Raw genomic sequence first — 27,723 nt, forward strand, 5'->3', positions numbered from 1 at the left:
ATCATCATCATCATCATCATAATCTTCTTTTTTTAGTCCACAGTACATATTTCATTACATGAAGATAGCTTCCAGTATTGCTGGCCAAAAATCATAATTGCAACTGAACAACAAATACAAAATTCTACAAAGAAAAAAAGAATAGAATAAATACATTGGCTACTAAAAATACCTAAATACACATTGTACACCTACAGGAACAATTGCTTCCTTCCTAATGTCCCAAGCTTTCTCTAAATAAGTTGCTAACTTAAATGTGTCTTTCTCAAACAGCCAGGTCAGTTGCTGTAAGTCATCAATATTTATCAAATCTACATCGGTCTTTGTATTAGTAAACAATTCCTCACCAATCTTCAGATAAAAAGGATAAAACAGGCCAAAGTGATACTCATTTTCTATTTCTTTAAGGTCACACATTCGGCAAATTCAACTTTCTTCTTCCAACCCTTCATACCTACAGGTTTTAATATAAAGTGGCAATATGCCTGCCATAATCTGAGCACAAAGTGATCTTATTTTCTTCGACAACTTAAACAGGACATTATTATCAGGAGATATTTATATGGAATTTCACTGTAGGTACATAGCTTTGGTTTACTCCAAATCTCATTTGCCCAGTTATGTTAAGCCTCATGAAACACACCCTCTTTTAATATTCATAGTGTGGCAGTGCAGACCTCCTGCACCTTGCAGGGGTATATAGGTAGATGGGAAGGTAACTGAGGAGGAAGTGGGAATATTTGCCTCTGTATCCCAATGGCTTTTTCACAGATAGGTTGGTATACTGTAAATGGCTAGAAAAAGAGGTGGATATATTCCGTATACTTGTGTTTACCCTCCCCTGCACCTTTGAATGTGTGCACCAAATTTCATAACAATCCATCTAATAGTTGTTTAGAAATTTCATGTCAAACTACAGATGTTGACATCATGATGTCGCTAGAGGAAAGGTCAGGGGGATCACCAAATGCATGATTCACCTTCTGAAAACCACAAATGTGTAATTTTGAGCCAGTCCATTGAGTAGATGTTGAGGTATTTTACAGGATAAAGGAAAACCTTAGCTGGCGCGTGGAGGTACTCAAAGGTCAGGTGGATCACCAAAGTCAGAAAGATTGATCGTCTTATGACCATTAATATCTGTACAATATTTCATGGAAGTCCATCTAATAGTCGATGAGTGCATTTGTTGATCTGGGCTGTTTTTCGTTTTGCTTAAACATTGGCTTTTGTGTCAGTCCCTTGAAATCAAAGTGAAGACATTCCTACTGAAATCATTTAGCAATCAATCACATTACACAATGACCAGATATTTGAGTTAATGTGAGCATGTGTGTTTTTTTTAAATCACAAAGACAGAAAAAAAGAAGCTAGTAAGCACTTAGTCATTTTGCATTATTTTTATTACATATCCTCAAGTCATGTGGGGAGTCATATTCAGTTGTCCGAACATTTAAAATAATATGGTGAAAGAAACTGGCATCTTTTGCATTAATTCCAGAGGTTACAGTTGCTTTTGATTTATTACAGAAAAATAAACCGCAAAAGTGGGAATTTGTTGCATTTAGCAGCCGTAGAGTGCGTTGATCCTGGCAATGTCCCAGTAGGACATGCCCTGCCTCTGGCCGATCTGGACGTTGGGGTCGGGGATTGGGGTGATGGAGTCTTTCCCGTACTGGATGGAGAAGGCTGTTCTTCCGTAGTGCATGATGGAGGAGTAGTCGTAGGGAGTGTTGAGGTTGTTGGTGCTCTGCTTGTAGAAGTTGTAGGCCATCTGCGGGTCGATGTTCTCCCAGTTGATCCTGACGTAGTAGTCGCGGTCGCTCCTGGTCTGTTCGTGCTGGAAGCCCAGAGCGTGGTTGATCTCGTGCTGGATGATGCCGTGGTAGAGGCAGCCCTGCCTGTTGAGAGAGAGCACCTGTCTGCCTCCCGCTCTGCCCAGGGCCGAGAAACATCCGGCTCTGTTCTCGATGCTGATGTAGTCGTACTCACTCTGACGGGGGACGAAGCGGAGGCAGGTGCGGCTGTGGAAGGACTTCATGGCGTTGTCGATGAGCTGCCTCTCCCAGCTGGTGAAGTCACTGCTCACGGTGAAGGGGATCATCACCAAGCCGTTGGAGGCTTTCCTCCACAGGCAGTTCTGGGACCAGCACATCAAGGCGTTTCTGGTTGTGGGAGCCAGCAGGTCTCCTTCCAGCAGGAGCTCATCTGTGCCGTTGTTGGTGGTCAGAATCCTGGTGGTGATGTCCACGGTGTCTTCGCCTGCCTCCTCCTGGAGAGGAAGTGCCTGAGAGAGGCCGAGCAGGAGCAGCAGCAGCAGGCTGGCAGAGAGAGTCATCTTCAGGGTCGCTCTGGAGGTTGTGGAGCTTCTGTGGAGAGACTCCTTCAAGTTTGATGTCTGACTCAGTTCAGTCCAGGGTCTTTATACTCTCCTCTGCAGGAGGATTATGGGTTGGGGTCCACACTGCTAGGCCTGAACAAACCTCTGAAGGAGGACTCCACAGACAAACCTACTTTTCAAACATGGTTTGTTATTTTTATTCATTAGATGGATGAACAAAGCTTTACTAGGTAGTTTTGGTTGGATATGTTCAGCTAAACACTTTATAAGGTCTTCAAACAATAAGAACTCATTCGAGTCTTTTGAACCAGACTTAATTTAAGCAGAGTAATGTAGAGCACATGTCCCTTTGAAATTTCTGTTTATTTGTTCCATAAAATAAAACTGCTTGTAAAATTAAAATGTAAGCATGTAAACAAATACCAATATATTATCCTTTAGGGACAGTTTGGCACATTTTACGTGCTTATCATTCCTCATTTTTATGATTTTGGCTTTGTTCATGCATATGGCATAACTTTAGGCAAGGAGCTCAGCACCTACAATAAGTGTAAAATACAATTTTCCATCTGATGACTTTAACCATATTTGGCATATGAAGAAAATACATGCTATTTTGCTATTTCCACTAGGTGAACTATCACAGTTGTTGCAAATCACTGACATATCTCAGGCTGTGACAATCAAAAAAAAAAAAAGAATAAAAAATAAAAATAAATAAATAAATGAATAAAAACACACATATATATTTATATACAGCCATTTTTTATAATCTAAAAACATAGTGGCATCATGACAAAAACCTGGCATTTAAGGGGTTAAAATTCTGAGAATTAAGAAATATTTTACATTCATGATCGGGACTGATGTTCATTAAAAATAAACTTAATCAAAATAGAAAATAATGTCAATGTATAATATTTTTTAAAGCTTAATTTTGGAAAGTCCAATTTGTGTGCAGAGTGGTAAGAGTGTGAGTATTTGACGCTGCACAAAAAATAATAATGTATAAAAATCAATGTTGCTGCTAATCATTGACATTTCTTAGGCTGTGATTGAAAAACAAATTTACTTTGCATGTAGTACACAGAAAAGGATTTAATTTATGTGGGTTTTTATTTTTATTTTTTGTAAAAACATAGTGGCTGCATGACAAAAACCTGGCATTTAAAAGTTTAAAATTTTTAGAATAAATTATATTTGATGTTTATGATTAGGACTGATGTTGACTAAAAGATTAAGGCAAAGAATGTAGAAAATAATATTAATGTATAATATATTTTAAAGCTTGATTTTGAAAAGCACATTTTGTATGCAGAGCGATACGAGTGTGTAATAGTAAAGCGGGCCGTAAGGGTTATTCAGATAGAACAGATGGACTCTAAACAGGTATGAACAGCATCTGCAACATTTTGCCACAAACCTCACACCATATCTTCTCAGGTCATAGCCCTGTCAAATCAAAAACACACAGACATCATATACGCATCCTGCTACAACCAGGAGAATTCTCTTTTTATAGTGGTGGTAGGATAGCTGATGTCAGGTTAACATACGTTTAGAATAATTGAAAAAAGGAGCTCCTCACAACTTCAGCTCTTGACACATTCGGCAAATTCAACTTTCTTCTTCCAACCCTTCATACCTACAGGTTTCAATATAAAGTGGCAATATGCCTGCCATAATCTGAGCACAAAGTGATCTTATTTTCTTTGACAACTTAAACAGGACATTATTATCAGGAGATATTTATATGGAATTTCACTGTAGGTACATAGCTTTGGTTTACTCCAAATCTCATTTGCCCAGTTATGTTAAGCCTCATGAAACACACCCTCTTTTAATATTCATAGTGTGGCAGTGCAGACCTCCTGCACCTTGCAGGGGTATATAGGTAGATGGGAAGGTAACTGAGGAGGAAGTGGGAATATTTGCCTATATATCCCAATGGCTTTTTCACAGATAGGTTGGTATACTGTAAATGGCTAGAAAAAGAGGTGGATATATTCCGTATACTTGTGTTTACCCTCCCCTGCACCTTTGAATGTGTGCACCAAATTTCATAACAATCCATCTAATAGTTGTTTAGAAATTTCATGTCAAACTACAGATGTTGACATCATGATGTCGCTAGAGGAAAGGTCAGGGGGATCACCAAATGCATGATTCACCTTCTGAAAACCACAAATGTGTAATTTTGAGCCAGTCCATTGAGTAGATGTTGAGGTATTTTACAGGATAAAGGAAAACCTTAGCTGGCGCGTGGAGGTACTCAAAGGTCAGGTGGATCACCAAAGTCAGAAAGATTGATCGTCTTATGACCATTAATATCTGTACAATATTTCATGGAAGTCCATCTAATAGTCGATGAGTGCATTTGTTGATCTGGGCTGTTTTTCGTTTTGCTTAAACATTGGCTTTTGTGTCAGTCCCTTGAAATCAAAGTGAAGACATTCCTACTGAAATCATTTAGCAATCAATCACATTACACAATGACCAGATATTTGAGTTAATGTGAGCATGTGTGTTTTTTTTAAATCACAAAGACAGAAAAAAAGAAGCTAGTAAGCACTTAGTCATTTTGCATTATTTTTATTACATATCCTCAAGTCATGTGGGGAGTCATATTCAGTTGTCCGAACATTTAAAATAATATGGTGAAAGAAACTGGCATCTTTTGCATTAATTCCAGAGGTTACAGTTGCTTTTGATTTATTACAGAAAAAAATAAACCGCAAAAGTGGGAATTTGTTGCATTTAGCAGCCGTAGAGTGCGTTGATCCTGGCAATGTCCCAGTAGGACATGCCCTGCCTCTGGCCGATCTGGACGTTGGGGTCGGGGATTGGGGTGATGGAGTCTTTCCCGTACTGGATGGAGAAGGCTGTTCTTCCGTAGTGCATGATGGAGGAGTAGTCGTAGGGAGTGTTGAGGTTGTTGGTGCTCTGCTTGTAGAAGTTGTAGGCCATCTGCGGGTCGATGTTCTCCCAGTTGATCCTGACGTAGTAGTCGCGGTCGCTCCTGGTCTGTTCGTGCTGGAAGCCCAGAGCGTGGTTGATCTCGTGCTGGATGATGCCGTGGTAGAGGCAGCCCTGCCTGTTGAGAGAGAGCACCTGTCTGCCTCCCGCTCTGCCCAGGGCCGAGAAACATCCGGCTCTGTTCTCGATGCTGATGTAGTCGTACTCACTCTGACGGGGGACGAAGCGGAGGCAGGTGCGGCTGTGGAAGGACTTCATGGCGTTGTCGATGAGCTGCCTCTCCCAGCTGGTGAAGTCACTGCTCACGGTGAAGGGGATCATCACCAAGCCGTTGGAGGCTTTCCTCCACAGGCAGTTCTGGGACCAGCACATCAAGGCGTTTCTGGTTGTGGGAGCCAGCAGGTCTCCTTCCAGCAGGAGCTCATCTGTGCCGTTGTTGGTGGTCAGAATCCTGGTGGTGATGTCCACGGTGTCTTCGCCTGCCTCCTCCTGGAGAGGAAGTGCCTGAGAGAGGCCGAGCAGGAGCAGCAGCAGCAGGCTGGCAGAGAGAGTCATCTTCAGGGTCGCTCTGGAGGTTGTGGAGCTTCTGTGGAGAGACTCCTTCAAGTTTGATGTCTGACTCAGTTCAGTCCAGGGTCTTTATACTCTCCTCTGCAGGAGGATTATGGGTTGGGGTCCACACTGCTAGGCCTGAACAAACCTCTGAAGGGAGGACTCCACAGACAAACCTACTTTTCAAACATGGTTTGTTATTTTTATTCATTAGATGGATGAACAAAGCTTTACTAGGTAGTTTTGGTTGGATATGTTCAGCTAAACACTTTATAAGGTCTTCAAACAATAAGAACTCATTCGAGTCTTTTGAACCAGACTTAATTTAAGCAGAGTAATGTAGAGCACATGTCCCTTTGAAATTTCTGTTTATTTGTTCCATAAAATAAAACTGCTTGTAAAATTAAAATGTAAGCATGTAAACAAATACCAATATATTATCCTTTAGGGACAGTTTGGCACATTTTACGTGCTTATCATTCCTCATTTTATGATTTTGGCTTTGTTCATGCATATGGCATAACTTTAGGCAAGGAGCTCAGCACCTACAATAAGTGTAAAATACAATTTTCCATCTGATGACTTTAACCATATTTGGCATATGAAGAAAATACATGCTATTTTGCTATTTCCACTAGGTGAACTATCACAGTTGTTGCAAATCACTGACATATCTCAGGCTGTGACAATCAAAAAAAAAGAAAAAGAATAAAATAAATAAATAAATGAATAAAACACACATATATATATATATATACAGCCATTTTTTTATAATCTAAAAACATAGTGGCATCATGACAAAAACCTGGCATTTAAGGGGTTAAAATTCTGAGAATTAAGAAATATTTTACATTCATGATCGGGACTGATGTTCATTAAAAATACACTTAATCAAAATAGAAAATAATGTCAATGTATAATATTTTTTAAAGCTTAATTTTGGAAAGTCCAATTTGTGTGCAGAGTGGTAAGAGTGTGAGTATTTGACGCTGCACAAAAAATAATAATGTATAAAAATCAATGTTGCTGCTGATCATTGACATTTCTTAGGCTGTGATTGAAAAACAAATTTACTTTGCATGTAGTACACAGAAAAGGATTTAATTTGTGTCTTTTAAAAAGACAAAACACTAGGTTTTTGTCATGTCGCCACTATGTTTTTAGAATTTTTATAAAAGACTCTTTTTTAAAAATTCTAAAAACATAGTGGCGACATGACAAAAAACCTGGCATTTAAAAGTTTAAAATTTTAGAATAAATTATATTTGATGTTTATGATTAGGACTGATGTTGACTAAAAGATTAAGGCAAAGAATGTAGAAAATAATATTAATGTATAATATATTTTAAAGCTTGATTTTGAAAAGCACATTTTGTATGCAGAGCGATACGAGTGTGTAATAGTAAAGCGGGCCGTAAGGGTTATTCAGATAGAACAGATGGACTCTAAACAGGTATGAACAGCATCTGCAACATTTTGCCACAAACCTCACACCATATCTTCTCAGGTCATAGCCCTGTCAAATCAAAAACACACAGACATCATATACGCATCCTGCTACAACCAGGAGAATTCTCTTTTATAGTGGTGGTAGGATAGCTGATGTCAGGTTAACATACGTTTAGAATAATTGAAAAAGGAGCTCCTCACAACTTCAGCTCTTGACACATTCGGCAAATTCAACTTTCTTCTTCCAACCCTTCATACCTACAGGTTTCAATATAAAGTGGCAATATGCCTGCCATAATCTGAGCACAAAGTGATCTTATTTTCTTTGACAACTTAAACAGGACATTATTATCAGGAGATATTTATATGGAATTTCACTGTAGGTACATAGCTTTGGTTTACTCCAAATCTCATTTGCCCAGTTATGTTAAGCCTCATGAAACACACCCTCTTTTAATATTACAATATAATTTTTTTCTAGTCTGGAAAATAATTACTCAAATCTATATCTACAACACATATCATGCATGTCCTTACCCACACTCCATTCCATTGTAAATTAAATTTAAATATATTTTTGGTTAGTCTATTATAATCCATATCAAATAGCCTTCTCCATAGCGTGGCAGTGCAGACCTCCTGCACCTTGCAGGGCTATATAGGTAGATGGGAAGGTAACTGAGGAGGAAGTGGGAATATTTGCCTATATATCCCAATGGCTTTTTCACAGATAGGTTGGTATACTGTAAATGGCTAGAAAAAGAGGTGGATATATTCCGTATACTTGTGTTTACCCTCCCCTGCACCTTTGAATGTGTGCACCAAATTTCATAACAATCCATCTAATAGTTGTTTAGAAATTTCATGTCAAACTACAGATGTTGACATCATGATGTCGCTAGAGGAAAGGTCAGGGGGATCACCAAATGCATGATTCACCTTCTGAAAACCACAAATGTGTAATTTTGAGCCAGTCCATTGAGTAGATGTTGAGGTATTTTACAGGATAAAGGAAAACCTTAGCTGGCGCTGGAGGTACTCAAAGGTCAGGTGGATCACCAAAGTCAGAAAGATTGATCCTCTTATGACCATTAATATCTGTACAATATTTCATGGAAGTCCATCTAATAGTCGATGAGTGCATTTGTTGATCTGGGCTGTTTTTCGTTTTGCTTAAACATTGGCTTTTGTGTCAGTCCCTTGAAATCAAAGTGGAAGACATTCCTACTGAAATCATTTAGCAATCAATCACATTACACAGTGACCAGATATTTGAGTTAATGTGAGCATGTGTGTTTTTTTTTAAATCACAAAGACAGAAAAAAAGAAGCTAGTAAGCACTTAGTCATTTTGCATTATTTTTATTACATATCCTCAAGTCATGTGGGGAGTCATATTCAGTTGTCCGAACATTTAAAATAATATGGTGAAAGAAACTGGCATCTTTTGCATTAATTCCAGAGGTTACAGTTGCTTTTGATTTATTACAGAAAAAAATAAACCGCAAAAGTGGGAATTTGTTGCATTTAGCAGCCGTAGAGTGCGTTGATCCTGGCAATGTCCCAGTAGGACATGCCCTGCCTCTGGCCGATCTGGACGTTGGGGTCGGGGATTGGGGTGATGGAGTCTTTCCCGTACTGGATGGAGAAGGCTGTTCTTCCGTAGTGCATGATGGAGGAGTAGTCGTAGGGAGTGTTGAGGTTGTTGGTGCTCTGCTTGTAGAAGTTGTAGGCCATCTGCGGGTCGATGTTCTCCCAGTTGATCCTGACGTAGTAGTCGCGGTCGCTCCTGGTCTGTTCGTGCTGGAAGCCCAGAGCGTGGTTGATCTCGTGCTGGATGATGCCGTGGTAGAGGCAGCCCTGCCTGTTGAGAGAGAGCACCTGTCTGCCTCCCGCTCTGCCCAGGGCCGAGAAACATCCGGCTCTGTTCTCGATGCTGATGTAGTCGTACTCACTCTGACGGGGGACGAAGCGGAGGCAGGTGCGGCTGTGGAAGGACTTCATGGCGTTGTCGATGAGCTGCCTCTCCCAGCTGGTGAAGTCACTGCTCACGGTGAAGGGGATCATCACCAAGCCGTTGGAGGCTTTCCTCCACAGGCAGTTCTGGGACCAGCACATCAAGGCGTTTCTGGTTGTGGGAGCCAGCAGGTCTCCTTCCAGCAGGAGCTCATCTGTGCCGTTGTTGGTGGTCAGAATCCTGGTGGTGATGTCCACGGTGTCTTCGCCTGCCTCCTCCTGGAGAGGAAGTGCCTGAGAGAGGCCGAGCAGGAGCAGCAGCAGCAGGCTGGCAGAGAGAGTCATCTTCAGGGTCGCTCTGGAGGTTGTGGAGCTTCTGTGGAGAGACTCCTTCAAGTTTGATGTCTGACTCAGTTCAGTCCAGGGTCTTTATACTCTCCTCTGCAGGAGGATTATGGGTTGGGGTCCACACTGCTAGGCCTGAACAAACCTCTGAAGGGAGGACTCCACAGACAAACCTACTTTTCAAACATGGTTTGTTTTTTCTGGTCATGGTTAAAAACAAAGCTTTTTGCTTCAGATCTCCTTTGTTGTTTAACAGCCTACTACTTTCATTGGGCATCATTTAGCTGTTTAAAACATTTCAGAAGCTGGTACAGGTGATGTCGTAAATCTGAAGTCTATGTAATTGAATATAAACACACACAAGTAATTTTAAAGATGATTGTAATGATTGTAATGACCAACGAGGTCAATAGTGACCTCGAGTTGCTTTATCACCAACATGACAGTCAGAGGGTCACAGTCTGAGACACAATGTCTTACTTGTTAACAAAAGTATCATGGATAATGGTCTTTGCATAGCAAATGTGCATAGTGGAAAAATGTTCAAGCATAAAAAAAACCTTTTTTTGTCTTTTTTTAAATTCCAGCATTTAATAGCTACAGATCTGAAAGTTATGAAAAACACAATACTTTAAATTCACGTGTTTTTTTTATTTTTATTTTTTATCTTATGACACATATTTTACCTATGGATTAATTAATTTCTTTTTTTTGTGATCAGTATTTTGTTGCTTTTTCATTGTAGCACACAAATATACATCCCATGCTTTGTGTCCACATCCAAATCATCAGAAAACAAATTGGCATTTCTGATATTCATATAACTGCTCAGAATAATTTGATTGATTGATTAATTTCTTATTTCTATTTTAGGGATACATTTAACATACTACAAAAAAATACTGCTACCTCTCTGGATGCATTTTTCTACCTTCCTTTGGACAATTAACCTGTTGTAGAATAAAGAAACAAATGAAGACAAATGGATCTATTATCAGCACAGAATCAAGATGGTTTTGTGTCTGAGGGTTACAGTAAGGGCCACTGTTTGGTGCCTATATTCAACTATAGGGTTAGAAAGGACATGTAACAGTACTGCAGTAGGAACTATCACAGTAAAAGCTTGGTAAAACTCTGAAGTGATAATACTGTAATTTATTGTTAAATATTACAATTACATCCTGTAAAATCCTGGAAATACATAACTGTATATCATCATATTGCAAAAACACACAAGTTTCTGAGAACAAAACCTACAGTGGTTTGAGCATTAAATATTACCGCTGACATCATTTGCATTTGTGTTGTAGTAATTCATTTGTCTGTCAGAGGATGAGCGCATGAATGCGCTCCTCTTTCTCTGGACCTTGTGATTAAGAGGCATCCTACGATAATGTCTTCAGTTGGCTTGCACTGCATCAGCAGGCACTGTGGTTGATCTTAAATCACCCCGGGTACTCTGAGTGACTCCATGAGAAATGGATGTGCTTCCTGCTGAGTCCACAGTTTGCCTGATAGATTGTGCTGCTTCAGATGCTATTGAATTGGTCCTGATAGAGCATCTGAATGGTCCGAGGAATATTGTGAGCCAAAAGCTGTGGGGTGAGTGGTAAGTGACCTTGGCACTGAGCGCTCTTATTTCACGGTTATGATGGAGGATTTTTTTTTTTTTTTTTACTTCTGTCTCTGTGGCACTCTGTCCTGCCACTCTGCTGTCATTTTCATTTCTTCTGCATGAGCAACTTTGATGTCAATGAACTCCATCATTCTGATCCCTGATACAAACCAGACAAACACTGGGCTATCTTTTTATTTAGAGAAGAAAAGAAAATTGGTGCTAGGACTCAAAGTGAATGCTTGCATGTAACCCCAGGTAAAATGTGTTTAACCCTTTGAAACCTGGAGTGACATTTGTTTTCTTGTGCTGCATTCGGACACCTTTCACATGCATTTAAACCTCTGAAACTTGAGCAAATTGGTTTGATTTCTTTAAAAAACATGGCTAAAAAGGCTCTGAGAAACTTGATGAGAGATGTCCCTCAAACTGCAAGAAATTAGGAAAAAGTGACTGGAAAATTCCTACAAATTATTAATAGAAAGAGAATAAAATTATTAGATACCATTCATAATTTAAAAAATATTGAAAAATGTCTGAAATTATCTTTATCATTATTGTAATTATTGTTGTAAACTATTTGATCTATTTTTCATTCAGATTCATATTTTTATTTTTTATTATATAGACAGTATTTATTTTATATATTTTATTAGATTTCTTTTTTTTTTTACCATTTTGAATATATATTTTTGTTTTGTTACCTTTTTCTTTTTTTTCCTTCTTTACCTGTTTACTTAATTTTGACTAAATTTTAGGTAATTTTCTTAACTCGTAACTCATAACTCGTAACTTCACCCCTTTGTTTTTGAAAGCAGTCAGGCCAATTTGCTCGGTTTTCAAATGGTTGTCTTCATTAAAACACAACCAGTGTGTTTTCAATTTGGCAACATAAAACTCAAGATCATTGCACAACTTATTGGACTATTATTGACAGAAGCCCTTTGGAAGTTGCTGCTGGTCTAATTCAACAATCACATCCACATTTCCAGAAGGCATTATCTTTATACAGCACAATGGAGAGTTACATTACATCCGCTTCACTGATGGCTGGATAGCTTACACTGAACCAGCAAAACCAGTCCTGTGAATTTTTTTTCCAGAATGAAGAAAGCACAGTCATTTCGGAACAAGGCAACATAGTAGTTTTTGCCTTGCAGGCATGGTAGCTTCATGGTTACAGAGGTCACAGTGTCAGTTCTCATAACAGATACTAAGTATATTGTAAGAATATGCCCTTTAACATGATACTCACCACCTTCTCATTATTTAGTCACTCTAAGGCAGAGAATCATACCACCTTCAGTGTCAAAAGGTGGTATGCCGCTTAAGCTTACAGTACACATCGAACATCATAAAATAAATATGGAGTAGATTATAATGGTCCCTGAGCGTTTGTGCACAGTGATACCACAGTGCTTCACCTTGAATGTTTTCATGTAGAACAGCTCCAGCAGTACAACAGTGGGCTGCTGATGTGTGTAATAGAGTTCTTGTGTGGCAAGTGTTGAATTTTTAACCATCCTAAAGCCAGCTGAGTAGACTTCAGCCAAGCATGAAGATAGGAAGGTAGATTACCTGAGCTAAATCTACAAAAGCATAACATAGCATAGTGAGCACAGGGGTGGGGCGAGGGGGCCACTGCCCATAGTCTTTTTGCACAGCCTGTGCTCAAGGGTGTCAAAAAATGATGCTTGGTTAGTGGCCCCCGGTGTCAGAAAAATATGCATCAATTAGCGTCTGTATGAGACACACTGAACTTCCAGTCAACTCCAATATAGACCTGTCTGCATCATTATTAGACAGGGCATGTGTGTAGTGTAATGAGCATAAGAGTCTGCATGGGGTGGATGGGAGGGGAGGTGAATGGGTCCAACAAACACAGGACATTGACTCAGGAGACTGGTGTTTCTGTTACAGGTTAAACTAGAAGGTTAAACAAAGTTTAAAAAACTAAATTACATTTGTCCTTGGTCCTGCAACATCTTTGGAGTTGAAGGATGAGTTGATTAAAAGTCAGAGTTGAGTTATTTTGTCACGTCAGTCAATACCACAATTTTTGTGATTAAAAATGTGTACTATATTACAATACTTTTTAAGGAAACTGCCCTCTGTGTACCTTTGCATAGTCATATTGGTGTACAATCAGTGCATAATCCACACAGAAAAGGTCTATCTTCCCTATATAGTCCCTCACACACTTTGTTGGTTGTTTTTGTGATTGTTGCAGCCGGAAATGCCTGATTTCATGGCAGCTTTTCTAAAAAAAATGTGTTGCAAGTTTGAATATTTTTGGCTTTTTTTTTTGTTTGTTTTTAAATTAAAATAACAGGGCAAGTGAATATTGCAAAAAATAGTTGTGATTCTGTCTCACATTCAGAGGTCATAATTATGAGTATTCAGTGTTTCCCACAAAATTAGAATCTATTTGTGATGAGAGGGGGCAGCCAAAGCTCAGCAGCAGACGCCAAAGAGTCACCCTAATAGCAAAATGGCTCAACCTTGTCATTAAACCTGTCGATAAACATTGAGTAACGCTAGCTGTATGACACTAACAGTTATTTCCTGTCAGTGTGTGTGTGACAGGCGCAGCAGTAGTCTCATCATAAACAGAGAGAGAATCGATACACTCTGCAGCTCTACAATGAAATTATATTTCACTCCTTTTGAACAGTTAAATTTAAGATAAAGTTGCAGTGATTGGACAAAATTGCAAGATTGCACAGAGCTCACGGGGGCTGGATGAATTTGTAAATAATTGTGATCATAACATTGTAAAATCCTGGAGGGATTATATTATCTGTATTATATTGGTCACATTGTGGCAGTCCATCCATCCACCTCCCTAACTTAGTCTCTCTGTCTGACTTTTCTGTCATACTGGAAACATTTTGCTGTACAGTCGCCTCTGATTTCTTATTTCTACATATCTTGACCTCAGCAACTTTGCATCTTCATCGACATCTCTCAGCTTCATCATCATTTTCCGATTACTGTAAAGCTTGCTAATGCAACTCCACTTCACAACGCCTGCAGCACTTAGTAGCTCCATTAGGGAGGCTGTGGGCATCAATGTCTCACTGCACCTCACAAGACACTAATGAAGAATTAGTGGCGATGGCCTTCTCTAAATTGGACATTTTGTAGTGAGTTGCATTACAGTGAAAATAAACTAGAAAACAGATTGTGCAGTTGGAGGCTGGATTATTGTGAGTTTCAAAAGCTTAAATAATGTGAATTTAATGACCTGAGAGCCACAAACACAAAGATGATACTTGATGTAGGAACAGCTTTACTTATGAACCCCTGTCCCATTGATATTGGTTTATCATTGTGGTATTTACTCTGCAGAATAATATAAGAATGAAACATTTGTTACAGACTGGTGAAAATGTGCTGTGTCATTTTACATCCAGTTGATAAGCCGGTGTTTGCTCGTGGGGCTCCTTCAGTGAGTGTTCTGATGAAATGTTGCATTATTTGTGGCAATGATGAAGCTGAAAGTCTTCACAGGTGAAACGATGATGTAGGGAAACACGTTGACGGAGAGGAGGAGGAATAGACAGACGGAGAGATTACACCTCCCTCGTTGTGCTTTTTCTCTATGCATGGGAGGAGGAGGAGGAGGAGGAGCATCCTAACACCGCCTGAAGGACGCAGAGCTGCGGTTCGGAACCGGGCTCTGAAACCAAATCCAGTCGGCACTGGTCCTGGGTGGAGATCCCGGATGTGGAGAAACAGCGTCCTGTAGTTCTACGTCGGGTACCAAAAGCCGTCATACATACACACGCGTCGTCTACGTATTTAAATATGATGTAGTCGATACGCGCTGGCTGGACAGGCTGTGAAGAGAGGTCGCTGACGGACTGTGCGTAATGCTGAGTGGACAGCAGTATTTCTCGCTGTATTTTCCAGCCTAGACGGGCTATTGACAAGCGATTCGCACTTGTTCTGCAGTGCAGCTCGTCATTCAAACCAGATGCTCCCCGCCGGACCGGACCCGTTCAGTTTCATGCCGTCCAACCCGACCGGAGCCTGAGCCGAAGGATGCAGGTTAAAAACCAGATCTGCACCGAGCGGAGCAGCACCGACGACCCGGAGCAGGATGATAACCAGAAGAAGACCTCGTGTTTTTCCAACATTAAGATTTTCCTGGTGTCGGAATGTGCGCTCATGCTGGCACAGGGCACCGTGGGCGCCTATCTGGTGAGTTTCAGTCACCACGGACACAGTGTTGGTCTGTCGGATTTTTGTGTATATCAGGTAACATCGGGTTAACGCAGCGCCCTTCAAACCGGCACAGGCAGACAGACGGTGAGAGGAGCGATGCGGCGCTTCCGCTGATGCGGTTAATAATCATATTATTCTGATCACATTAGAATAATCACATCCTCCAGCAAACCATGGGACGCGGTGCTTTCACTGATTGATGACTTGCTGCGTATTATCCATCAGGCCTATGCACCATCTGCATGACACAGTGCGCGTCACAGCGGCGGCCGTAGGCTCCACGTTGTTGTTGGAGAATTTTATATGCGTATATGGACGGTATGCTGGAGAGCACGTTACGAAACACTGGTCAGGAGGTCCATCCAACCTGCCGGCTCTGCTACAGTCTGCGGTCGTATGCATCAGTAATGCAGAAAGCCTTTGACACGGGAGGATATAGGCCTAGGAGATGACGTGATCACCACAGCAGAAGCGACAATAGATTATGTTATATTTTCAGAAAATAATCCCTTATTTTATACCATTTACATTAGATTCCCAATGGAAGTCTGATGCATATTATTGCTATAGTGCTATTTTATGCATTTGATATGTCAACAAAAGGGATAAGCTCTATTCAGCAGATGTATAATGAGTTTAGGAGCCAAAAGAAAAATGATTAAAAAGATAAAGGTTTCATGCAAGACCACAGATGCAGAAGTGAAACATCTTCCCCAACAAAAACAAAAACCCTGCACTGTAAATTTTGTTAAATGTTTCAATTTTGATAATTTTTGCAATGGTGGTAGACAATGTGGACAAAGCCAACCACAGCAGTTAATGTGTTTGTTTGGTCTACCTGCATTATTAGAGTTGGCCTAAATCACTCACTGTATATCTATATAGATGTAAAAGATGCCACTTTAATCTGAATTGTAATTTGCCTGATCAAAGTCAAAGCCCCTGAAAGGTGTCAGCACAGTTTTGATGCTATAAATAACTGCACCTGCAGGCTGATGCTTCATTTTATTGTTCATGTGGGACAGAACATTTAGTAGAAAAAATATTCATCTTCATCTCTGGTCATATCAGCACAGTTCAGGAAGGCATGTTTAAAGAGGCAAGGTCAAAGGTCAGTTTCTTGACTCTTAAAGAGGGCCCCAGGGGTGATGTTTTTTTTGTAGGCGGATGTGGAGGTTTTGTTTCTCTGGTTTCCTCGTCAATAATCCTATGGGATTTTTCCATTGGAGTTTGGATCATTGCAGTAAATAAGATCTCTATAAACAAATGTTTCTAATGCTTATACGTGTTGTTCAGCAAGATGGTCTTCAAAAATGAACACCACATTTAGGATTTTCAAAGCCTAAATGTAATCGCCAGAAGTAAAAAGCTAACTTTAGGCTATAAATGAACTGTACTACAGTCACATGACTTAACATTGTCACCACGACAAGGCTGTTAACCCGTGTAAAACCTTGTTTGACTTCCAGTAGATTTATTTTACCACTTGTTAGCAACTGCCTTTTTAAAACACATAAAAGCTTTAAAATTTGCAGGTGGGTTATGTACTTAAGTATTTTATGCCGTATAAGAAAATGTGAAAGTCCCTTCAGCTTGTGTTAACCACAGACCTTATTTTAGGCTTCTAACTAAAAAACTAATTGAAAAAACTCATCAACTTTAAGATAAGGGAACCAGGAGTGCTGAAATACTAACTGATTTGCAGGTTTTAGGACTTATTCCCTGGGTATTCTGGTCGATCTGACCTGTATGTTGGTGCAACTTTGGGTATATACTGTCTATGCATGTCCAACTGTCTGCATCCTAGGCAAGCTCTGTTTAAGTCATACTATATGTCATGAATGAGTGTTTTATTCCTTTATGCATCAGTCTATCCTGTTGCTAAACCAAAATCAGTGTACTGCTATTTAGGATCTGAATGACCGTTGTGGTGTGCTTCTATGGGTATGTGCTGTTTGTGTAATTGTACTGTATGTCTAATTTGTTTGTGAACTTCTTTAGCAGAGCTGTCTGAGGAGGCTAAATGAATTTTATTGCAAAGTGACAATATGATTGACTGTGTTGTATCGAATCTTATCACATCATATTGCATCACATTATATTGTCTAGTATCTTATTGTATCACATTGTATGGTGATACTTACTGAGATTAATTATCTCTTTCTCAAGAATGATCTGGCCAAGAGGGCAGCATAAATATTGTTCTAACAATAAACACAAGCAGAAAAATACAACTGTCATATACCACATATGAGCAAGCACAGCAGTCCAGTTAAAGTCAACACTAAAAACAGTTATATACATAAACATGTGCAATGTCCTAAAACAATCTGAATGAAAAGTTGAGGAGCAGTCACACTGACCAAGTGCTATTTTCTTGATGCTCTGAAAGTGAGTAAAATTCCCCCATAGTAATCAGCTCAGAAAATTTCAGGTCCTCCTGCAAGTTATTCCAAGGAGAAGGGGCAACATATTTATAGCTTTTTTTGCCAAGTTTTGTGCGAGACTCAGTAAAATATTATGAGAGCAAAGGGGGTGTTGATTTAGGTTTTTACACATACAGTATGTACACAGATAAGAAGGAACCAGCCCAAGCAGATTTATATTTTAAAACCTACCAATCAATGTGGATCAATGGAGCTGATCTCCAGGATCCAGTCACACGGTTACATGTCCCTGTAGAGATGCTGGAAATAAGGCTTTCAAAAAAAATGTTCTCTATGATGTTCAGTGTTTGGCAAAGACTGCAGCTTGGCAGAAACACCACTGAGCTGGTTTTAATGTGTTTTGCACCAGTCACAAATTTAAAGTGCATTAGTGTTTACCTTGAAGACTGCAGTGGATCCTTCTATTTTATACCAGCAATCCAATCCAAAAGTGCACCTTTAGCAAATCCTGCTGCAGACAAAAGCGGCATAGAAGCACTGTCGATCCTCCCCTGTTTAAATATTGTTTGTCATCATCTTTTATTCTGTCTCTTTTTAATTCAGCCACTTTCTGGGCTCACAGTGTGCGTTTATTCTCTCTCTTTTTTTTCTGTGGCACATTGTGTTTTACAAATAAATTATAGTAAAGCTTTTGAAGAGGATGTAGTGATAGTGACTGAAGATCATCACTGTCAGCACAGCAGCACCTGCATAACAACTTTACATGGCTCAGTCTATATTCACGAAACTGAAATGGACAGCGTTTTTCTGTTCTCTAAAGCTCTAAAACAATTTGAATTGTCTGTAATTATTTGCGTGTATTGGACTAAAATGTCTAAATCTGGAACATAAAAGGTGTTAAGCGGCTGTTCTCCTCAGCAGCCAGTATGAGGTTCTACATAATTCTTCTAGAACCACAAGAATAAATCCTCACACTGTCATAGAGACTCAGTGACCTCTGAACTGCATCATCCCAGTGTGTAATATCAGTGGACTATGAATTTCAACTTTATAATGATTGTATGTGAACAGTGGACACAATGTGAATGTTCAGTTCATGTTAAGTAATTGTAACTAATTGTCAGGCTGTCAGCTGTAGCATTTTGTCCGTCAGTCCCACACGTGTTGTATGCTGACAGAACTGGGTTAGTGTTTCACAGTTGAAACAACAGACCTGTCACAGCCATCTTCCTATTTTAGGAGTGAATTACACATTGTTCATCCTTTTTTTTAGGAAGTGGGGGAGGGCTGCCAGTTGTCGAGTTGTTTGGACTGCTGTCCAGACACCTTTGGTGGCGTTTCACCAAGGACAGGCCCAGTACAGCATGACTAGCGTGAGGGCATGGTGCAGTTATCTCTCCATCATTGTACATATTAGCACATCTTGTTTTTTTTAATAATAAAGGATTTCTATAAGTGGTTTGCCCAGAATCAGTCCTCTTCTACCAGAACACCCTTTAGAAGGAATAAAATTAAGTAGAATTAGATTAAGATACATGTTTTAACTGGACCCCAGCATATTAGACATTGTTTTCACTGTCTAAATTTAAAATTATCATTTTTTTAAAGCACAAAATCCAAACACTGCTTCGCTCCAATCTCTTAATTGTTTTTTGGTTTTTCTTTGTTTCATGAGACAGTAAATTAAATATTCTTGTTGGTGTGACTGTTGGTGGGGAAAAAACAATTTAAGGGGACAGTTATCCTCAAAATACAAAAAACCCCCCAAAACAACAAAAAACTCATATCTTTCCTCTAAGTATGATTTATCAATCTAGATTGTTTTGGTGTGACTTGCAGACTGTTGGAGATTTCGGTCGTAGAGATGTCTGCCTTCTCTCCAATATAATGAAACTAGATGGCTTGGCTTATGGTGCTCAAATTACCAAAAAATATGTTTGAAAGCTGAAATCAGTTAATTGGCCAATAATTGATACAGAAAAATGATCAGTAATAAACAAGACAACAAGATATTGTCTTGTTTTGCAGTAGAATTTGGAGTAACAGAATAAACAGGATAAGCAATATAAAAAAAGATGAATCTGTATTACACATAATCCTTTTGATTTCACCTGGTTAAATTTCTTCTTTTCATGTGGAATTGTTTCAATAAGTCTTGAGGCTTATACTGTACCTTTTTCTGTGGATGAGTGATTAATGCAAGTTTAAAATAACTCTTGACCAACCTTTTATTCTCAGTTCTGTAGATGATTTGGAGCACATTTGATGCAACCTCATCGCTTATACACATCCAGGTTTCATAATTAGAACAGCTGCGTGAGGTTTCTTGCCTAAAGCCACACACATGCACATGTCCCTTTTTCCCACATTGGCATCAGACTAGCCTCAGGGTTGTTTTTCGGTGGAGGAGGAGGAGGAGTGTGCTGATGAAGATGTTGGAAGCAGAGCAGCTCAGCTACTGTGTGTCATCAACAGGTTGCTTTTGCTGAATAGCACCTGAAGCTCAATGCCCTGCCTTCTTGTTTTACACAAATATTAAAATGGATTGCAAAATATATAAATATTTTATATTTCTAAAAGGTGGATACATTAATCAGTAGAGTGGAGATGATACATTATTACTAAAATCAAGCTTATAAACCTGCATTAAAAACTTAGTGGTTTGGCTATGATGTCATTTTTGGTCCTAAATGGCAGCTAGTTGTAAAAATATTTGCTCTCTTTCTCTCTCTCCTAGGTGAGTGTCCTGACCACTCTGGAGAGACGCTTCAACCTCCAGAGCGCAGATGTGGGTGTCATCGCCAGCAGCTTCGAAATCGGCAACCTGGCCCTCATCCTGTTTGTCAGCTACTTTGGCGCCAAGGCCCACAGACCCCGCCTGATTGGCTGCGGTGGGATTGTCATGGCGCTGGGGGCATTGCTGTCAGCCCTGCCGGAGTTCCTGACTCATCAGTATGAGTACGAGGCCGGAGACTCGTGGCACGCTGAGGATGGCAGGGATGTCTGCTCCAACAATTCCAGGTCAGAGAACCGAGACTCTGGGTTTAAATGTGGCAACAGAGCCAACACCAACATGATGTACCTTCTGCTGATCGGAGCCCAGGTTCTTCTGGGCATCGGAGCCACACCTGTCCAGCCTCTGGGAGTGTCCTACATCGATGACCATGTCCACAGGAAGGACTCTTCACTGTATATAGGTGAGTAGCACTGAGCTGCTGTAAAAGTGAAGCATATGAGCTGAGTGTGTGTCAATGGTTGTTATTGTTTAGAACTGTTTAATATTTAATATGTCTAAAGCTTTTTGCATGGTAAACTCTTCAAGTTCTTCTGGTTCTGACTGGTTTTAAGCTTAGTCAAACAATACAAAAGCCACAGAAACCATTATGATGTCATAGATATGTTGCAGATGGGTTATATTTGAGCTATGAACATTTTCAACATTATAGAGAAAGGACACAATAACTGACCTAAACTAATTTAGAATCAGAGACTTAAAGCAACACCAATTTCACAACATCATGAACAGTGACACAATTTCTAACTGATGTGCTTTAAGAAATAGTTGCACATTTTAGGAAAACACTTTCTTGCTGAGAGCAGGATGAGGAGATTGATACCACACATATTTCTTTACTCTAATACAAAGCTAGAGCCAGCAGGCAATTAGCTTGCCCTAGCATAAACTCAAGAAGCAGGAACAGCTAGCCTAGCTGCAACACAAAACTCCCCTAAATCCCCAACTTGTCCTTTTTTACATTTCTGTTTATGTGACAGTTCAAAAGTAGGGTGCCCATATTTTTAAACCCCCAAACTGGAATCCTCTAGAGGTCTGCACGTTCAGGCGTGCATAAGCATGTGTAGGATGGAGGAAAGTTAGTTCAGTGCTTAGCACACCAATCAAGTTCACCTTTCAGCACCATGGACAACATCCCAGAAGGTGAAAAATTGTGTTTTGTCTCCCAGAATCAACCAAAACACAGTTTCTTTGAAAACTGTGTAATGACACTATAAAACACATGGCCAGCTGTACAGTCAATGCATCAGAAGCTCTGGTTGTGTTTCACCACACGGTGAGCTGCCCATTTCTAATGGCTGTCACTGGCGTCTGCACCCCTGAAGTAATGTTAGGTCGCAACTGTGCTACTTTCTGCATTTAGCCTCCACTTCTGTTTGGCCGTCTTAATCTGATTCTTTATATCAGCATTTCCACCGTGTGTGACTGAAAATGTAGACTACTCTTTTGCAGTGTGTGAAGAATTAAGCATTTTTGTTGCTGCATACTTTTGAGTTGCAAGGAGTAAGCTACCTGGAGCTTCTCAGAAATTACCGATTTTAGCTTTGGCATTATAACCACAAGTGTCATAGCAACAGCCTTGACAGAGACACATTGATTGACACACACTGAATTACTAATGTAGAGGTGCACAGTATATTTTTATATTGGGTTAGGTAATAATTAAAAGAGCATGACAATTGCCTATGTCAGAACTGAAATGTCTACAAGTGATCTTATTATCATTTTAATTGGGGTGAAAACCAGGACAATTAGTGTTTTACAGATCTTTGCTCAGACTTGGGATCCAGCTTAAAACTGTGGCCATCCTGGAAAATCAGGATGTCTGGTCACCATATTAAAGGAACAAACTATAATGTGTTCATTAGTCAGATTTAGAGGTTCTCGAAGAAGATTTTTTTTTAACTTTGGCGAGAACAAGGCCAGCTGTTTCCCTTGTTTTTAGTCTTAATACTAAGTTAAGTTTATCGCACGCTGACAAAAACCTATAGAGTGCACAAACACGAGGTTGGCATCGATCTTCTCATCTAAACTTTGAAAGTGAGTAAGCATACTCATCAAGATGTCAAACTACTTCTTTAATGATGTGTGATTGGTCAGTGACCTCGGCCTGACACACCCATAACACTATAATATACAGTGATTGAAATCAAACTTGGCATGTTCTCAAAGGCAGTTGAATATGGCGCTGGCTGTAAATGCCAGTACACTCAATGACACCGCATGTCTGTCCTTCCACACCAGAAGATGGAGTGCATGGGTGGAATAAATGATGCAGAAAATAATATTACCCCTGACATCCAAAACTCTGGCTAAGCCAACATTTACAACTAATAATCAATGAAGAATATTATTTAGAAATTTTCCTACCAGTAAAAAAAAAAAAGCAGAAAACAACACTAACCCTAAACTAAACAACAACGAGCCTGATTCCTCATGCTCCCCGTCTGGCTGACTCGCATTCCAGTTAGCTGGAAGTAATAAGAAAAAAAAGCTAATGTCATAATCACATCTCTACAATCACAATATCTATCTGAGTAAATGGGATGATTATACTGGCATAATTGAAACATGACTGTGACATTAATCACTCACATGCTGGAAATGATCAACTCTCCTTAATTAACACAGAAGCTCATTTTAGAATTACAAGACTACAAAATTATATTAAACAAAATCTTATTACTGATACAGTCCTCACAAAATCATAATTAGTCACGATAAGTTAGAAGCATGGTTAATGGCAGGTGAACATTCAAGTAGGAAAAAGAAAGCAGTGTTAGGGAGCTGAGGAGGGTTTATGTGCAGTGCGGTGGATACAAATGTGGTGACAATCAAATCACAATCAGTGGAAATAGACACCATAATATACAATACAGAGATATTTTTAGCTGTGTCTAGCTTTTGTGGATGACAATAAAACAACTTCAGTTCCTATGATATCAAGTGCAGAAATGGTAAGTGCTGCTCACTTAGGAATTAGGAATTAGGAGTTAGGAATGCCCTTGGTCATCAGGAGTAGAAAATTAAAAAATGAACAAAATAAGACATATACCAACTGAAAACACTGATAAGAACAATTTTAGTCATACAACTCTTTATCTGTACAGTAATATTGACTGCAGCTAGGCCTCCATGCTAGTGCCTCTGCTTTTGATATGCTCCTTAATAACTGAATCCCTACCACAAGCTGTATAAAAAACAATGGACATAAGTACTGTGACAACACCCACTGGTTTTAGGATCCAGAAGCGACCATATTTGGACCAGAGGGTGGAGCTGTGAAGGAGCACGGTGTTGATCTGACTTTATTCCCAGGAGACAGTCTGTCACTGAAAGTAGCCACATGTCCTGTCATGGGTGTTGAAATGAGCCATAGAGATCAGAACCTGTTTTTGTGCCATGCTGTAAACATGTTTATTTCTGCTGTAAAGCTGAGCATTTAACAATGGGGTCTATGGGGATTGACTAGCTTTTATTGGCCATTAGAGGAACTGCAGTTTTTGGCACTTTTGCGTTGATTTTTCAGCTTCAGAGTTTGCTGCTTAAGCCCTACCAGCCTCAAAGATATTCTCAATATAAACTAACTGCTAACTGCTACTCACTTTGGTGTTACAAGGCTGACTTCCCAGGTATCACTTCTCTGTTAAACAGACCACTAATACATAAAGGAATATTGAAATGAATTGCTTTACAATTAAAAACATTTTTTTGGAATTGACTTCAACCTTTTTTTTGAAGGGGAACACTACCTAAGTTAAGAGTTCCAATATGTTATTTCCATGTATAATTTTAGTCGCTATTCATTCTTTAAAGGGGAACCATGCCCATTTTCAAACTTCATTCTTATTATTCCAATGACCGAAGACAGCCCAAAAATATTAGTGAACATGAGCTACTCTCTCTTGTGATGTCATCAAGTATTAAGTCTGGAGGTGCTTCTGTTTTGTTTTTTTTAATACTCAAATAAGTTTTTTTTACCCTAGTGTTTTCAGTCGTGAAACAGAAAATGTTCTCATACACTCTAAACATTCCCCTGGCTGCTCTCAGCATCATCAAGCACATCATTGACCATCATTGTCTATGAAGTAGTTTCAGAATTGATACTCAATGACATCACAGATTTCAGTTTTAGCACTCTAGGCTTTGGATTCAGGAGAGAGTTGTTGATGTTTACTCATTGTTTTGCTCTGTCTGAGACCATAGGAATAATATATATGAAATTTGAAAGTAGGCATAGTTTCCCTTTAAAAAAGGAAGGGCGACTGAAATGATACAGGATGAGGAAATGTCCATTTTTGTCAGTAGCGTTGGTACACTGGAACTGAACGACAGTGGCTGTCCTCTCCTTCAGCCCACATCGAGACATATTGTGTGTCATGCAGTGTCATTGTGTGTGTGTGTGTGTGTGTGTGTATTTTTATGGTAAATCTGACTCAGGTTTGGTGACACTTTGGCTTAGTCATGGTTTTCTGTCCAGATTAAAATGAGAATGTCTTTAATAGCTACAATGAAAATACATTTCATGTGCCTTGGTGTCACTGCAGTGCACATGACCATCTAACATTATGTATTAACTCTTTGGAACCTCAGCACAATGGCTTGATTTCTTTCAAAACATGGGAAGAAGGCAATGAATAACTTGACAAGAAATTGGCCCAAAATTATTAAGAAATTATTGAAAAATTACATGATATTTAGAAAAGAAAGCAAATAAGCAAAAAAAAAGTAAAGTAAAAAAAGAAGAAATTGCTTAAAATAAAATAAAATACAAAAACTTTTTTTCTGTAGCATAATTTTAAATATATAATTAAAGATATACGCATGTTTCTAAACATTTTCCAATTTGTTTTATATCTAGTCAATGTCTTGTTGCCTTTTACTTAAAAAAAATATATATATATATACACACACACACACATATATATATATATATATATATATATATATATATAATTTTTTTTTTGCAATTTACCAGGATATTTTTGCCAAGTTGCTCATTGCCTTTTCCCCATTTTTTTTTAGAACAAAAATCAATTTTATTAAATACCAGAGGTTAAAAAGCTTGTGAAATGCATCTGAAACAACTAAACTGGTGTCAATCCAGGGTCGAAAGGGTTACCGTTTTTTTTAATGATCTAATTTTTACAGAAAAAAAGAATTACAGTCTAAGTGTCTAATAACAAGTGCATAGAATTTTATTTCTCTAAAATAAAAATAAAAAACAAGAAAGAAAGAACAAAGAATATATTTAGTTATTTTACTCAGCTATTACAGTTTGTCATTGTAGGAGATGAGACAGATCCAGCAGCGTGTTTCAGTGATAGTGCATTGCACAGTATTGATGTCGTTTTGTCCAGCCCAAATAATGACTTTGGCCAGTGGGTGGAAACATCCCCAGCTATTAAATATGTTAGCTATGTGTGAGGGTATGCATGAGTCTGTGAATAGTTGGGCTATTTTATGATCATCTGTGCTGAATGGTAAAGCTACTATGTTGCTAAGTATTTAGTGGCAGTTATTTTTAACATGGGTAGGACTGTGTGTTTAAGGATAAAGAAGAATTATTGTGTGTAGAAGACTACTGTCAAATACTTGACAGCTCTGATATATCTTGTGTTGTCGTGGTTGATGGAGAAATTGTAGGTCTGACCCTGCCTCCTCTCACCTAAGTGCCCTTGAGCAAAACACTCCCATCCCAACTTGGGCAAGTGTTGAGTGGCCAGCAGCAGCAGAGGACTGCAGTTATACTTAAAGCAGAAACCAAGAGGTCGACATAACACACATTACAGCCTGTCTGCCGAAGTTGCCAAGGCAACAGTACAGAGACAGGCGATGAGGCTATGTGCCATTCCTGTTCATCTCACCGCTCAGCAACCTGCTACAAGCACAGCTCCATCTGGGGAGAATGAGACAGAAGACTTCCATTAATACTCAAATAAAATGTGAAAATTAGTATTTCTTGTTAATATTTTAGCAATAGAATTTCAGCCAGTAACGAAATGTGAAATGAGTCTTTTCTGAAAAGCTCTGGTTCCTGTGTGACTGTGAAAGGACACAGCAAGTGATGCCGAACTGCCAAATGTTGCAAATAACATGCAACTGTGGTGTGTTAGCAGAAATTTATTGCCAGTAGAAAAAAAAACACTTGTCAGTATAAAAAGTTAACCCTTTATTGTCATATTCCTTGTTCCACAATCCAAGAATAATGTTGTGGGTATTATATTGGTAATTATTAGATGATGTGATCGACCCTGATATCCCACCATGCATCTCTTCTTATTGCAGTTCACACTCATTTGCCGGTTTTAAAGCTGAGTATGACCTTTTAATTATTGTATGATAACGTGAACTATTAAAATCACCATCACAGCAAATGTCAAAGAGCTGATGCCACAATATGTCAAAGCAATATGCTATTCTGTAAGAGTTCTTCCTCAGTCTTCATCAGTTTGACTGTATGGGAGGGAAAAAAAAACCCAATCATAAAAGAAAAAAAATCCAGTATTGTTGGCTACCATGTGGCGAGTTGTTCCTCCTCTCCGGCCTCTCTGCTAGTCCTTGACTAGTTGTCCCTGTTAGCATTTGAGCGCAGACCACTCGCAGGGTAAGAAGGCCTGCGGTTTGTTCTGTACATGATTTGATCTGTACAGTCTCTGTCAGCAGGGCTCAGAGTGGAGGAGACGAGGGAGATGAGGGAGGGAGAGATGGACAGAGGATGGAGGAGAGGAGGGAGGGCAAACAAGGCTAGCACAGCGCCCAACAACCCACCCTACCCTCCGGCTTGGCTAGAGGCCAACTCACACCAGATGTTAAACATTACACTTGATATTTCTTTGCCATTTCTGAAAATGTAAAGGAATTCACTATAGTTTACATCGCCCATTATTTGTTAACCAATTAGCACAACTAAACATTTATCATCTCTAAAATTCTCTGTTTACTAATGTTGTAAATGAACTACAACCACAATAGAAACATTTTTTAGAATGTTGCTTCATCACGATGCTCATGGGTTTCAATCTGTCGTGCTCTGTATGTGGAGTTTGCACTTTCCTTTTGTTATGTTTCTTCCAGT

At 39.3% G+C, this 27,723-nt stretch overlaps 4 protein-coding genes across 4 annotated transcripts in view; 1 reads left to right on the plus strand and 3 right to left on the minus strand.

The window, feature by feature from the left end:
• Window positions 1-1,564: 1,564 nt before the first annotated feature.
• Window positions 1,565-2,373, minus strand: LOC148190459 (high choriolytic enzyme 1-like). The gene has a single exon (XM_088082160.1). The coding sequence runs from the start codon at window positions 2,336-2,338 to the stop codon at window positions 1,565-1,567; it is 774 nt and encodes a 257-aa protein (XP_087938286.1). The 5' UTR covers window positions 2,339-2,373.
• Window positions 2,374-4,985: 2,612 nt separating this feature from the next.
• LOC148190460 (high choriolytic enzyme 1-like) lies at window positions 4,986-5,979 on the minus strand. Its single transcript, XM_088082165.1, has one exon. It carries the CDS (start codon window positions 5,870-5,872, stop codon window positions 5,099-5,101), a length of 774 nt encoding a protein of 257 aa, XP_087938291.1. The 5' UTR covers window positions 5,873-5,979; the 3' UTR covers window positions 4,986-5,098.
• Window positions 5,980-8,762: 2,783 nt separating this feature from the next.
• On the minus strand, window positions 8,763-9,679 carry LOC148190461 (high choriolytic enzyme 1-like). The gene has a single exon (XM_088080828.1). It carries the CDS (start codon window positions 9,617-9,619, stop codon window positions 8,846-8,848), a length of 774 nt encoding a protein of 257 aa, XP_087936954.1. The 5' UTR covers window positions 9,620-9,679; the 3' UTR covers window positions 8,763-8,845.
• A 5,114-nt stretch (window positions 9,680-14,793) lies between these two features.
• Window positions 14,794-27,723, plus strand: part of LOC121943069 (solute carrier organic anion transporter family member 3A1-like) — a 35,734-nt gene continuing 22,804 nt past the window's right edge. The window contains exons 1-2 of the mRNA XM_042486449.2: window positions 14,794-15,440; window positions 20,589-21,048. Of these exons, the coding sequence (XP_042342383.1) occupies window positions 15,282-15,440; window positions 20,589-21,048 (619 nt within the window). The 5' untranslated portion in view covers window positions 14,794-15,281. The remainder of the gene's footprint in view (window positions 15,441-20,588; window positions 21,049-27,723) is intronic.

The sequence above is a fragment of the Plectropomus leopardus genome, chromosome 1 (assembly GCF_026936395.1).
Source record: "Plectropomus leopardus strain MGB_pleo_1.0 chromosome 1, ASM2693639v1, whole genome shotgun sequence".
NCBI classification, from domain to species: domain Eukaryota; kingdom Metazoa; phylum Chordata; class Actinopteri; order Perciformes; family Serranidae; genus Plectropomus; species Plectropomus leopardus.